At 49.4% G+C, this 13,377-nt stretch overlaps 1 protein-coding gene across 8 annotated transcripts in view; it reads left to right on the top strand.

The window, feature by feature from the left end:
• The window catches only part of Agap1 (ArfGAP with GTPase domain, ankyrin repeat and PH domain 1), a 457,719-nt gene that overhangs the window by 150,008 nt on the left and 294,334 nt on the right, over nucleotides 1–13,377 (top strand). For 4 of the 8 annotated variants that reach the window (XM_057751788.1, XM_057751780.1, XM_057751755.1 and 1 more), the window contains exons 2-4: nucleotides 4,673–4,731; nucleotides 9,531–9,618; nucleotides 10,292–10,303. In XM_057751788.1, the coding sequence (XP_057607771.1) occupies nucleotides 4,673–4,731; nucleotides 9,531–9,618; nucleotides 10,292–10,303 (159 nt within the window). The remainder of the gene's footprint in view (nucleotides 1–4,672; nucleotides 4,732–9,530; nucleotides 9,619–10,291; nucleotides 10,304–13,377) is intronic. The other 4 variants (XM_057751814.1, XM_057751806.1, XM_057751796.1 and 1 more) reach the window with 1 other exon arrangement.

The raw sequence follows: 13,377 nt of genomic DNA, 5'->3' as shown, positions 1-13,377 counted from the left end.
GCCACAGCCAGAGTCAGTCTATGGAAGACGGGGTTTAGTTTTGGCTTATGGCTTCCGAGGGATCAGAGTCTGTAAGCTGGGGGACGGCACGGCAACAGGCTGCAGGTATGGTGCAGAACCAGAGATCACATCTTTAACTGCAAACGTGGACCAGAAAGCAAACTGGGAGTAGGACGGTATTTCCCTATAAACGTTGCCGAAGAGTACCATCAACTAGGACCAGGTGTTCAAATGCCTTGCACCTGTGAATGCTGTTCAGGCTTAGAAGTGAGATCCCCATGTGCAGTAGGGCAATGGGAAGGTGTCTTTTTTTTTTTTTTTTTTTTTTTTTTTAAACCAGAGGCGCCAGGGCAGCAACAGGTCTTTAGGGAGGCCTGGGAGTGGTCAGTTGTAGACACCCCAGCTCTCAGGTGGCCTTGAGGGGCATGGAGATGCAATGCCCTTCGTTCTTTCTGCTCCTCAGAAAGAGCTGGGGCTGCAGTCTTTCTTCCTGGGAATCCGTAGGCTGCCCGGGGAAGATGCTCACAGCAAATGCTGTCATCACCTGGGTGACAGCAGTGAATGCAAATTGGATAGAATGGGGGCACAGGCTTCAGAGCCGCCAATATTTTAGTCATAATATTGCAGCCTCTGCTCACCCAGCACACGCCTTTCTCAAGGTACGTGGACTACGGACGTATCAAGCACACACAAGAGGCCGTGGTTGCTGTCCCTGGCTCCCCTCGGCTTGTGAGCTCTGGCCTCGGTTTTCACATTTTCTACTTTCCTTGTCAGACTTGTGTTCTCAAACCATTACTGATCTGATGCAGCATTAGGCAGTGTTCCTAGAACGCTGTTCTTCCTGAGCAAGGGTGCCGCGAGGGAAAATCACTGAAGGGAATCATATGGCTTTCGAGCCAACTCATTGAGTCCTCCAGATGCCGCCCCAGCTGGTGCCTTTTGGAGACTGTGTAGGGGAGAAGAGAAAGGGTCTCTTAATGTGTGTCTCTACTGAGAAGGATCTTGAGCCACATCAGTGCTTAGGAGAAAGATGCCTGGGTTTGAGGCTGTGGTGTGGTCATATTTTAGGGGTAGATAAGCATGGTGGTATCTTGGTGGCATGACATTTGTCACCCTTCAAAGGAAAGGTCTCATGAGTGGGGAAGGTGAATGTCAGGGATGTGAGGGAGGGAGACATCTTGGTAGTGACTCTTTGGGGCCACTGAGGAGCAACTGGAGCTAGCGGGAACCTGGCAGTCATCTGGTACCCCAGAGCACTGGGCTCATTCGTGGATTGCTCAACTCACAATAGATGGCTTTTGATAAGAAATTGTCACAGTATTGCACACAGGTGTGGAAGTCATTGCTCCTTGGGTATTAAGCACTGTGCCATAGAGCTCTTATTCCTCTGTAGAGTATGCTGTCTTCTTCCTAAGCACGCTATGATAGGGCCAGGAGCCTGGCTTTCCCTACCTCCTGTTCCTTGGGTAGACTTGCTCTCTTTTCTGTTGTTCTGTTTCCTATTTCAAGACTTTGCAAATGTTCTCAGGTTAAAAAAAAATCATATCTGTTGCTAAACAGAGTACATTTCCAAAAGGCTTTGTGGAATTTCAGGTTCCAAGAGCACTCCCGTTTCTGAGACAGTGTTTCTTCTTCTCACCTATAATTATAGTTTCCTTTTTTTACCCTGGTGGCAGCTTCGTGAGTTGTGGCTGGAGCTTGTATCTGTGGTCCCTGAAGACAAGCACGGTGGGAGTGGGGAGCATGACGTCACTGTGGTCCTGGAGACTGGGCTTGCAGTTCCTTGTCTTAGGCCTTGGCTGTGCTGCGGCTTGTGTCCACCCTCCAAATGATACAGTTTGGACTCCGGGGGTGATAACGAACATTAATAACCTTAAGCTCAATTAATAAGCCATTAGCTCAAGGTTCTGAGCCCTTAGGAATTGTGGAGTGGAAGGCTTCCCTAGAAATATGACATTTGTATCCAGGTTCCTCCAGGTTATAGGTGAGGACCCTGTGGGTCCTGGTGGCCTGGGTTCAGGTTCATCCATCTTATCAGTCATCTTGCTTGTTCTCTGGTCCCTGCTGGGCTTTGCCTGGGCATGGTGTTGGGGTCAGCTCACCAGAGAGCTTTGTTGTAAGATGCTCATGATCACATCACATGGGTTCTTTTTTCGCCTGTGTGTACATGCTTAACATGCTCTGGGTGGAACCAAGTGAAATTCTCATTGCTCAAGCTCTTCTGACCTGCACTTCCAGTTTGTCTCATAGACAAACACTAGCCATCAGAGGGACAAAGCCTACTAGTGACCCTGTTTCTGCTTTGCCTTTTCTAGTTGCTGGGAACCTGGTCCTTAGAGTGGGGAATGGGGCTTTGCTCTGGATGAGCCCAAAGCCTCCTGAAAGGAAGATAGGATTTTTGAAGTAGGTGGGGGCTGGGTGGGAACGTGAGTGATAGTTCTGGGGGGGCTCTGCTGAGTCTCTCCATGTTCCAGTCTCTAGGATCCTGGAAGCTGTGTCCATAGTTCAGGCAGAGTAGGAAGATGGACCTGGCCTGGCATGGTAGAGTGGCTAGGTCAGGACTGTATGGGGGCAGGGGCAGGACTGACATTTCCATGCTGCCTGAGCTGGGAGATTATCTTCTTCTATGTCTGGTCTTTGGTCACACCCATCTAGCTTAGTATCTTCTGCCTCTTTGGTAAAGGAAGGTTCAGGGTGCCTTTGGCCTCCACACTTCTCAGTTTTCTAGGAGTTGATGTGGTAGCCAGGAGGAACTGAGGTTAGGGGAGGTCCAGGCAGAGGCCGGGGAAGCTGTTCTGCATCTGTGCACAGTGGAGTGGAAGGCCCTGTAGCAGTACTAAGGTGGATGACGGCCATAGGGATGTATGGTGTCCTCTGTATAAACAGACCCTCCGTGGGCAACAGCTGCCCTTTGAGCTGCTCAGAAGGAGCATGGAGGCAGCCCTGGCCCCTCAAGCCCAGCCTATGGCCTCCTGCTTCTCATCTGCCGCAGTGCTGTAGTTGAAGTGTGTCCTCATGAATCTCGGAGCCCATTGTGGGTAGTGCAGTCTCTTTACCTTTCTTCTTGTATCCACTTGGGTATTATTTACAATCCCCTGGTCACTATTACCAGAGACCAGTGAAGGCACCTGATGTCATATTTTACATGCCTAACTTGGAGCCCCAGTAATCTGTCACTATAGGGGAGGCCTGGACACAGCGCCCAGACTGATAACTTATGGGACTGTAGCTTGGTGTTAGAGCACTTGCCTAACATGCAGGGGACCCTGGATTGGATGCACTGCACTGCAGAAAGGGGGAAAATAGTAGTTGAAGGCTAGTGCTGGGTTGATGAGGAAAGATGAATTAGGTTCTTGTCGTGAGCCACAGTGGCGAACACCTATGGTATTAAGCAGGAGCCAAGCAGCCTGGCCCACACCCTTCAGAGGCTCAGAGGAACCACACAGCCTGTCAGCGGTAATCTCAGACCTACCGTTAAATTCCAGCCCGGTAGCACTTCATCTACACCGATGTCTGAATGTGTTTTCTTCATGTTACTGTATACCAGGGAGTGGGATGCTAAGTGCGTGGACACAGCAGTTTCTTCTGTGACACTGTTTTGGTGAATGTTGAGACAGGATAGTCCCAGTTCGGTTTGAATTCACTGTGTAACCTAGAATGACCCTGAACTTCTAATATTTATTATTCTACGAGTGTGGAGATTGCAGGCATGTATCACACCCGGTTTTATTCCTTGCAGGGGGTTGACTCTTGGACGTAGTGTATGCTAATAACCAAGCCCACAGACATCTGTGACTTTTGGCTCCGCCCCACTGGGAAGATCCTTGAAAAGTGCTTGCAGATATGGCCAGAGTTGTTCCTTGAAGCAGTTAGCTGCTCTGGAGACTCGGAGTGAGACAGAGATGTGGTCTCCCTGCTGGGTTGAGACCTGCTTGGTCTCATCTAAGCAGCCTACGGGGGGAACAGCAGACCGATGCTTCTGGCCCTCACACTTGCTGGGTCTAACGTACCATGCTCCAGAGAATGCTGACCAACTTGACTTGGAATGTGTTGTGAGGGACTTGGCTTTATGAACAACTTAAGAAATAATAGGAGTCATCTGAGAAAGACTCTCAAGTGACTCACATTGGAAAGAGACGTGCAGCCTGTGGCTGCATTGTGGTGGACACTACCACAGGCTGTCATTTATGACAGGAAGTGGCACGGGGAGTGTGACAGTCATGTGAGCAAAGCCATGGACTGTGGTTGTGGTGGTGTCAGGTGTGATGCAGGCTGGGGGATAAGCACCATGACCGAGTCCTCCAGGACCGAGGGACCCTTTGTCTTTCTGAAGCACCCCTAACCACCCTGGCTGAATCATCTCTCTGAGGACCCTAATATCCAGCAGAGACGACTTTTCTGTACCCTGCAGTCTTGCAACTGGTTCGAGTTGTCAGCTATCTTTTCTTTTTTTGTGAGATTTCAGAAAAGTAACTATTTTAGTAGACTACTAAAAGATGAGAAGCTGACCTGATACAGGTCCAGGCAGATCAGGCTCCTGCCGTAGTAACTTAGGGGTCTGGTGTGATCATTCTTTAGTGCCCCTCCGTCCCCACCAATAATGACATAGGGGACATTCAGATTTGCCTTGAGTTGTGGCATGTCACCTCACACTTTCCATTCTCCCTTGCAGATGCTTTTGTGAACAGCCAGGAATGGACTCTCAGCCGATCTGTCCCGGAGCTCAAAGTGGTGAGTGGCACCTCTGGCCTGTGGGAGGGAGGAGCTAGAATAAGCCTACAATAAGTCTGCAAGCTTGCCCAGATCTACCCCTTCTCTTTCCTGGGGCCTGAAGAGTGGAGGCTTGCTCCGTCTGGGGTGTGTGCACCTGGGCAAGGCTATCACTGGCAATAGGGAGCCAGAACTTTAGTGTGCATGGAAGAGCCATAATTACCATCCAGCAGGTGGTGTCTGTACATTCCCCCCACCCCGGCTCTGTGCTGTTCTGTGTCTGCGTCACACACATAAACTTGTATACACATACCACCGTGGACTTAACCTGTCCCTTGCTGGGTGTTATGACAACCTCTGTAACAAATGGTCCATAGTCATAATTTTTGTCAAAAAGTAATGACTATTTATATAATTATGATCTCCTGGCATAAGTTAAGAGTTCTGCTGTTAATAAAAGCAACTTCCAGCAGAGTTAAAGCTTATGCTGGCGTCTGTGAATGTTGTCCATTGCAGTTGCCTCTTAGAGCCCAGTTCCGTGGCATGCCTCCAACCTTAGCATGGAAGGAAAGGATGCCCATATTTTAAGTAATTGTGTTGTTTGTCATGAAATGTGAGGCTCTTAGTCGCGTTTGTATATACACGCACACTCTTCTCTTCTGTTTTCCCTCTGCTGGATGACAGATGAGCCCCTGTCCATTAGCACACGCCAGGTGCATTTGTATATACACGCACACATTCTGTCTTCTGTTTCCCCTGTGCTGGACTCTAACTTACCTGCTGGATGACAGATGACCCCCTGTCCATTAGCACGTGTCAGGTGGTGGAGGACCTCAGTGTGGCCCACCCACTCATTGTGCATCTTCACATCCTGTTCATCCTTTCTCCTGCCAGCTCCCCAGTGACCTGCCTCAACCTCCAGGGGCCCACGTTTCTTCTTTATGCTGCCCAGCTTACTGATTTAGAGAGGATGGGATAAGGACTTTTATGTCCCTCTGAGATGGAAGTGAGCCACTTCCTCCAGGACACTGGTGCGTCTCAGCAGTGCCGGCGAATGGGGGTGTTCACTTATGGAAGACAGCCGTCCTCCCAGCCTCTGGGGTTCTGCAGGCTGTCCCTGAAACAGCTGTCTCGTCTGTCTTCTGTGCTTCTTAGCTACCATAGCTTGTACAGTATTAGAGTGTTCTGGAAATACCAGATGAATGGATGACCCAAAGGTGCCAGTGCCATTAACAGGACCTTTTTGTAAAGACTGGCCAGTTTTAGATCCTTCTGGTAAGAAACCCAGGTGCTGACTATAGTCAGTGACAAACAAGAAGACCAGGGTGTTTCCCACAAGGTGTTTATGAAGTACACAGTCCTGGGCATGCCCTGCCTGAAAGTTTCATGTAATTATGGCCTTCAATCCTGACAATTACCCCAGGAGGGGCAGGTCCTGTTGTCACCCCCGTGTCACCGATTAGGTTTGGGGCATGAAGAGCTTCCTGAGAAGCCATCTAGAGTAGGGTAGAGCTGGGATTTGAAGCCAGCACTGCCTTGGAGAGCCTTCTGTGAATCTGTCCCCACTGTTGCCATAGCCTCTGGCCCCAGGTTTTCATTTCAGTCAGAACAACAGCAGGGTGGGGCAGGGGCTTCAACCTTCTGGCCGCACAAGAGATGACTGGGAACTGGTGTTACTGCGGGTTATCTTCCCGAGAGCCTGCCTGCACTTAAAGGTGTTGCAGGCTTCAGGGCCTGGGTGGTTTTTGTTGACTTGTTTGGGCTTTTTAAGGCAGCATCTTACTTATGTCCTTAGCTGCTGTGGAACTCACTATGTTGCCCAGGCTGGCTTTTCATTACCGTCTTCCTGGCTCAGCCTCGCAAGTGCTAGAATTAAATAGGCTAGTGCCACTATGCCTGGTCTGGTCCACATATTTTTATCAGCCGATAATAATTGAGGATGAGCCAAAAATTGATTTTCTGCATGTGACTTTCTGTTATAAGCATTTGGTATGTATAGCAAGTACTGACATTTAAAGAGACAGGGTAGGGTTCTTCTAAATGTGACTTAGTTAAAGCTGGACTGACTTGAGGTCACTGTGAATGACTTGTCCTATAGTAAAGGGCTCATCTGTGGTTTGAGGGCCTTGAGCTCTGCCGTGGTGTGTGCTCTCTCATGATGGCATCTGCAGGCAACTCGTTGTCAAGGGCACCTCAGCCTATCCTTGTGCGGTGAGAATGCTCAGGTCTGAAGAAACACCCTTTTGTTCTGTGAAGCATTTCCCTTCCCATGCCCACAGGACTGTTACTCTTTCTACCCTCATGCAGCACCTGAGGTGGCCCTTTAGGTCATCGCCTTGGGACCCTCAGCCCTGCTTGGAAATGTAGTCATGGAATGAAGTCACTGTGTCCCAATGGATCTTTTGTGGAGTATTTTGCAGTGAGTCTTTTGGAATGCATCAGGATGCACAGTTCACCGTTGCTCCTTGTGAGAGCCGTGGGCCTCTTTGAGGTTGTGGTGTAGCCGTCTTCAGCCCTGCAGCTTTGTGCCGGGCTGTGTGAGCTCCGTGCTTCCGCCTGGGTGGAAGCAGTAGGCAGACCTTGCCTGTGGAGGCGCCACTGCCTGTTCTGCTTATACTCTCAGCTGGGGCTTTTAACTAAAAGGCTCCATTTGATTTGCAGCAGAATCGTGTTTAGTAGTCGAGTAGAAAACACGGGGTGCTAGAGAATTGAGTTTATAAAGGTGCTGTGCTTTGCTTCTTCTGCTAGACGACATGGGGCACAGAGCCTTAACTGATGGCTTGTACAGGTGAGGCAGATGACCAGCTCTGTCATTATCAAGGTGCCTCCTTTCTGTCCATGAAGCCCATTGGCTGAGTTATTTCCTTCTGTGCAGGTGACACTCAGGAGTGGTTGTCAGTTTCACAGGAGGGCCACATCCTAACAGATGGTAGTTTCTGCCAGTGTTTCAAGTTAAAACAATGCTGCTCACATCTGTGAGATGGGTGCGCAAGCCGAGCAATCTCCATCCCCAGCCCAGGGTAGCTGGCACTGGCCTAGTCAGGGATGTGCCTTACCTTTGCCCATTGTTGCTGAAAAGAGTGGCTTTTCACCACACAGAGAAATCCCAGCTGCACAGTGCGGATTTCTTCCTCCAGGAAGAGAAAGTGATCTTAATTAAACATTTCATTTCTGTGGCTTGGATTTTTCTCAGCTTGAAGCTGACAAACAGCAGGTGCCCTTGAGCAAAAGAATAATTAATAGGCAGATATTCTCAAATTGTGGAGGCTCAAGGTAGGAAGATGCAGGCTTGGAGAGGAGACAGCTCTGTGCAGGAGCTGTCCTTATGGTCTGGCCCTCAGCCCAGCTCTCAGCGTAGAGAGAGCTCATTTATACTCACTAGTGTTAGTCACTCATCAGCCATTCACACACCGATTCCATGGGGGCTGTGCATCTTCCTTGGAGTGGGTGCCTTGGCAGGGCAGAGAACAAGACGAGTAATAAACAGTCCCTTCCCATAAGGAGTGGCGAGTCAGGTTAAAGGTTCCGTGTTCTTGCTGGCCCCAGGTGAGGCTGTGGCATGAAAGTGCCCTCACCCATCCAGACTGCTGTGACAAGATACAGTGGTTTGTGAACAGTAAAACCTGTGTTCATAGTTCTAGAGGTTGGAGTCAAAGGAACCTGCAGATTTGGGGGCTGGTAGGTTTTAGGGGCGTTTTGTTGTATAGATCACAAGTGAGATGTTCTTTCCTCTCTCCTGCCTGCTGGGCCACATTCAAGTATATGCCGGTTTCTGTGTGGATAGTGTCCTGTGGCCCATCCCTCTCAGAGATCCCACTCTCCGTGCATCTCCTGGGGCCTGGGGAACACAAGCATTCAGAAACCAATAGGCATGGTCTCAGAGGTTGTGATGGCTGAACTCGCTGCCAGTCCTGAGCTGGAATAGGATTTGGGGCTCTAATTAATCAGTGTGGAAAGTTCTAGTCACTTGGAGACACCAAACCCTGTAGAGATGAGATTGATAGTGTGTGAATGTAGGCGACAAAGCCCGGAAGTAGGAAGCAGAGGCCTGCAAGCATGGTGAGAGGGTGAGGACAGCCTGTGGGTGTGGAGATGGTCACACAGACCAGTTGACTGCGGGGGCAGTTGGGACATCAGGGAAGAACGTGGGACTCATATATGGTCATGGAGCAAAAGTTAGAATGCACAAGGCCGCTGAGTGGAGCAGTTTCCTGGAGGGAGGGCGGGAGAAGTGCAGGGCTCCCAGCAGAGCCAAGTGGCCTTTCACTAGAGCACGGGGTCAGCCTCGCCACCCTGGTTGTTGGTGGACAGCGGTGCCCACACCACCCTTGCCCTCTCCTCTTATTTTCTACCCAGTGCGATCACTTTGACTGTCCCTGCCACAGCTTGGCTGTTGTTTTTCTCTTAGTTGTGTGTTTTTGAGAGGCAGGCTTGCTGTCTCTACTCCCTTCCCAATCCCAGTTACTCCTTCCTCCAGCTTTCCCAAGTTCACCTCCTTAGGGTGGAATGTACCAGATGGCCCTATCTGCAGACAGCTTTGTGTGTGGCATTGCGTGTTGTGTGGAACCTTTCCATCTCAGTGTATAGGGAGGCTCCTACCCCATGGCAGTCGAGCCGGAACACATGTACCCTGTAAAGCTAGGAGGGGCATTCCCAGAAGAATGCCAGCTATCTTGACACCCTAACAGCACCAGGACTGGTAAAGACAGGAGCAGCTAAATCAAGGTTGACTCTGTTTCCAATAGAAATAAAAAAAATAACCCCCCCCCAAAAGCTAAATAAATGATTTAACCACCCCTAACCATTTTTTTTTTCTGCAGGGAATCGTGGGTAACTTGGCCAGTGGCAAGTCTGCGCTGGTGCACCGATACCTGACAGGCACATACGTGCAGGAGGAGTCTCCAGAAGGTATGTTGTTCGACAGGTGGTTAGTTACCAGTTTAGAGTTTAGGGTTTAATTTTTTTCTTTAGCATATTCTAAAGATGACCCATGCCAAAGCCATAAGAAAGCCAGCAAGCATCAAAGAGACTTAGGTATACTTTCCCTTTGATAGGGGCTTAGTGCATTCACTCCAGCAGTTCGAGCATTAATCGTGAGATGCCCTTGATCCTTGGTCCAGTGCTACTCCTTTGAGTATTGGTCGGACATCTCTCGGATCTGGACACTGACCTTATAATACTATGTAGTCAGAGATACCAGCATTTCTAAATGCAATCCAGATCCCCCACTGTGTGTATTGAGTATGTTCCCTTTATATTGTATTACAGACATGTAATAATCATTTTGCATGTGAATTAGGCATTTCTTTTGCCATTAGACATTTTGATTCTTCTGTTGACATATCCATGTCTTACTGTGGTTCTGTTTCTTTTTTCCTTTTTTATTTATTTATTTTTTTTAACTTTTAAGTAAGATTATGAGAGCGGTAATAGGAATCCCCATAGTCCCCTTAATCAAAGCATAGCCTACAAGCCAGTTTCTAAAATATATTTTCTCCCCATGTAACCTTTTGAAATCCAACTCTGAGACACTGAATTTCTGGTTCCTTCTTTTTCTTACTGGCTGTTCCATTCTTTGCAGATATGGACGCAGGTAACTATGCATTTCTTCATGGCAGTGCTGTCTCGTTCTGGAGCGAGCAGAGGCACACCCTTGTCCTGTAGCGTTCCCTTCCCGCCCCTTCTGTGTCTCACCCTGTTTTGTTTCATATCACCGTTTCTTTTAAGTTCCGCATTCCACCCCGTTTCGTCCCTTGTCCCTTAGCTGTCTTCTGAGCAGTAGTCCGAAGTAGCTTCACGTGTTCCCTGTAACACATGTGTTAGCCCTTTAACTCTTGTCCCAAAGACCGTGGAACCATCTAGAAAGAACAAAATTCTGAGGGCTTGCTTGGGGCTCTGCCACCATTCTGTAGTGTTTTCCAGCCATGTTTTGAAAGCCTCCGGGCTGTCACATCAGGGAAACACCCACTTCCCAAATTCTCCCCTGGGATTGATGATTTGGGAAGGGGACAGCATCCAAAGGTTTATGTATGAGACCAAATGGACAAAGGCTTGATCATGTAGGGACTGTAGACCCAGGTACTCAGAACTCACAGCTTGGAGGAGGGAGGAAGATAGGACCCACCAGCCCAGGGCCATGCAAGGGCTTTCCTCTCTGTGCCTGAGTGTGAATGATCACCACAGCCAGCTTGACTAGACTTGGAGTTGGTAGTGCTTCTGTCTCGGGGCTTCTGTGTTGTGGGACTTACTGTCGTGCAGTTGGTAAAATCCATCTACCAGAGGTCTGTGCTGTCCCAGCCGCAAGGCAAACATATGCCTTTTTCAGCCAGCCCTGTTGTGAATGCCTTCCAGGATCCACGTTTTGGGCTAGGATTGCCAGCCCCGCCCCTGGTTCTCTTGCTGTCTCTCTGTGGCACAGATTTCTAGGGATTTAGTGGTAGGTGGTACTGTAGTCGCTGATTCTAAAGGGAGAGGCAGGACCACATCTACATTTGATCAGTATTGTGGTGTCGGCCATTTCCTGTTGGACATTCAGTCTGTCCTAACACACCTGTGTCCAACTTGATTTATTTGCAGTGTAGACTGTGACCTTCTATTTTGATCAGCACAGTGGTGTTTCTCTTGATTGTTTGTACATCAGAAGTAAAAATTTTACCCTGTGAGATGAGATGCTAACACTCCCTCCCCCTCATCTGCAGAATGGGAGTTTACCACCGCACTGACAGGCACACAGCTGAGGACTCTTGGATCTGAGAGACAGAATTCAGGATCTCTCTCACAGCCTCATCTGCCCACCTGTCCATCCTCTGACTGTGGACCTTGGACCTAGGGCAATTGTTCTGTGAGCTGTGTTCGTGTGATAGGGCAGCACCATGCCCAGCTGTTCCCGACTGGATACAGCTGCGTCTCTGTGAATGAGGAGGCCTCTGTGTTGCTGGAAGCCCTTGGCCTGGGGAGGTCTGTTTCCCTTGAGCTGCCCTTGTGTTGCTGTCTGAGATGTAGTAGGTAGCAGTTACTGCCTTTGTGCTCCTCAAGATCTGACAGTTGGTTTCTGTTCCCTATCCCCGTGATCCATGAGTCCTACACCAGCGGCAGGATGCAAAGGAACATGAGGTCATCAGCCTTTGGTTCTTCACACTGCTGCTTTACAATCTCAAGATTCTTCTGTGGGGTCAGGGAACTTAGAGCCGGGAGGTAGTTGCACTTTCCCCCGTGAGTTAGTGTGGCCATCTATCCATGCTAACAGAATTGGAGAAACCGTATCTAAGGGCTGCGGGATCAGCATCTCTTTTACCGTCGTTATCCAGCAGTGTGGAGTCCTGGGTGGTGGGGGTCTCAGGTGTGCAGGAAGTTGTCAGAAGGCTGTAGCTCCATCTTCCCTTCGGGGACTCATCACCTGTGTGGGAAGGTACAGCTGTGTAGGAGGACCGTGGTTGGTGCCTGGCTGAAACTGTGCGGCCCTCCAGCTTCTTGTGTTGCTGCTGCCCTCTGATTTGTGTGATCCCTCATTTTCCATGGCTATAACAAATCCCCAAGATTAGTTGCTTTTGAAAACTGGTTTATTTTTAGTTTAGCCCGCATTTGAGAGGCTGAATGTCCAAGATCAGTCAGCTCCATGTTTGGGATCTGGTGAGGGCATCTCAGTCAGAGCATGTATGACAGGGGCATGACGAGACAGGAAGCTCCAGTGTGGGATGGGCCCAGTGTTGCTCTTTACAACGATGCTGCTCCTGAGAATGAGCCACGATCCCTCCAGGCCTATGTTCGTCCCTTCTGAGTGCAGCAGCTCCAATGAGTAGTTTCCCTGCGCTGTTACCCACCGCTTAAAGAGTCAACACTGGGAAGCAGGCTTCCTCTCTGCAAATCTTTGCATTCCCACTCACACCATGTCTAAGCCGCAGAAATCCCCCAGAGCTAGAGCAATCAGCTGGACAGCTGCCACTCTACCGTCCACATAGCTGCGTGTCTGCCAGTCTCTGCAGCTCAACTGGATTCTCCCCATTCTTGGTCATGGAGTTCGGGGTTGTTCCTCTGGTTTAATACATACAAAATACGTTTGGTTGTAATCCTCACTTGCCCCTGAGATGTTTGGGTATTGAGAGAGGGATAATGTGTCGAGGAGCTTAGAACAGAAATCCACTCTTTGAGAAGAGCGCTTCCCCTTGGCAGGAACTTCCCGGTGCAGTCATCCCAGAGTGTCTCTTCAGATGCCTCTCGGCAGCGCCTCACAGGGTGGCTCAGTTGTCTTTTCTTGAGTGACACCTTCTTAGTTGACACTTTATTCTGTGGGAGAAGAGAACTGACTTGAAAGCCTTGGAGATGCAGTCCAGAGAAAGCACTTTATGCTTGGTGCTACTTTTAATTAGTGACTTAGGGCAAATAGTTCGTCTCAGCAAGGAGTCTGTGATCTGTGCACGGAGCTCAGAGACGGTAGTTTGTGTATAGGCGTTCGGTCTCCTTCATGAGAGTGTATGAGCGAGTGTATTTGTAAATGTGTCTGTGATGTATAATTGACAGCAGAGTCCCTGGAAAGTCCCTTGGCAACTTTGCTTCCTTTAGGAGACAGTCGGGGCAGCTCTCATGGTGGTATCTGCCCTTTGATTTCCCCCAGCTTTTGTTGACTTTAGAAGTCGTAGGTGCCCATGGCTATTGAGAGCCCCTCTAGCC

This window comes from Chionomys nivalis, chromosome 2 (genome assembly GCF_950005125.1).
Source record: "Chionomys nivalis chromosome 2, mChiNiv1.1, whole genome shotgun sequence".
Classification (NCBI taxonomy): domain Eukaryota; kingdom Metazoa; phylum Chordata; class Mammalia; order Rodentia; family Cricetidae; genus Chionomys; species Chionomys nivalis.
Note: the sequence above shows the minus strand (reverse complement) of the source record. Positions and strands in the feature narration are given on the sequence as shown.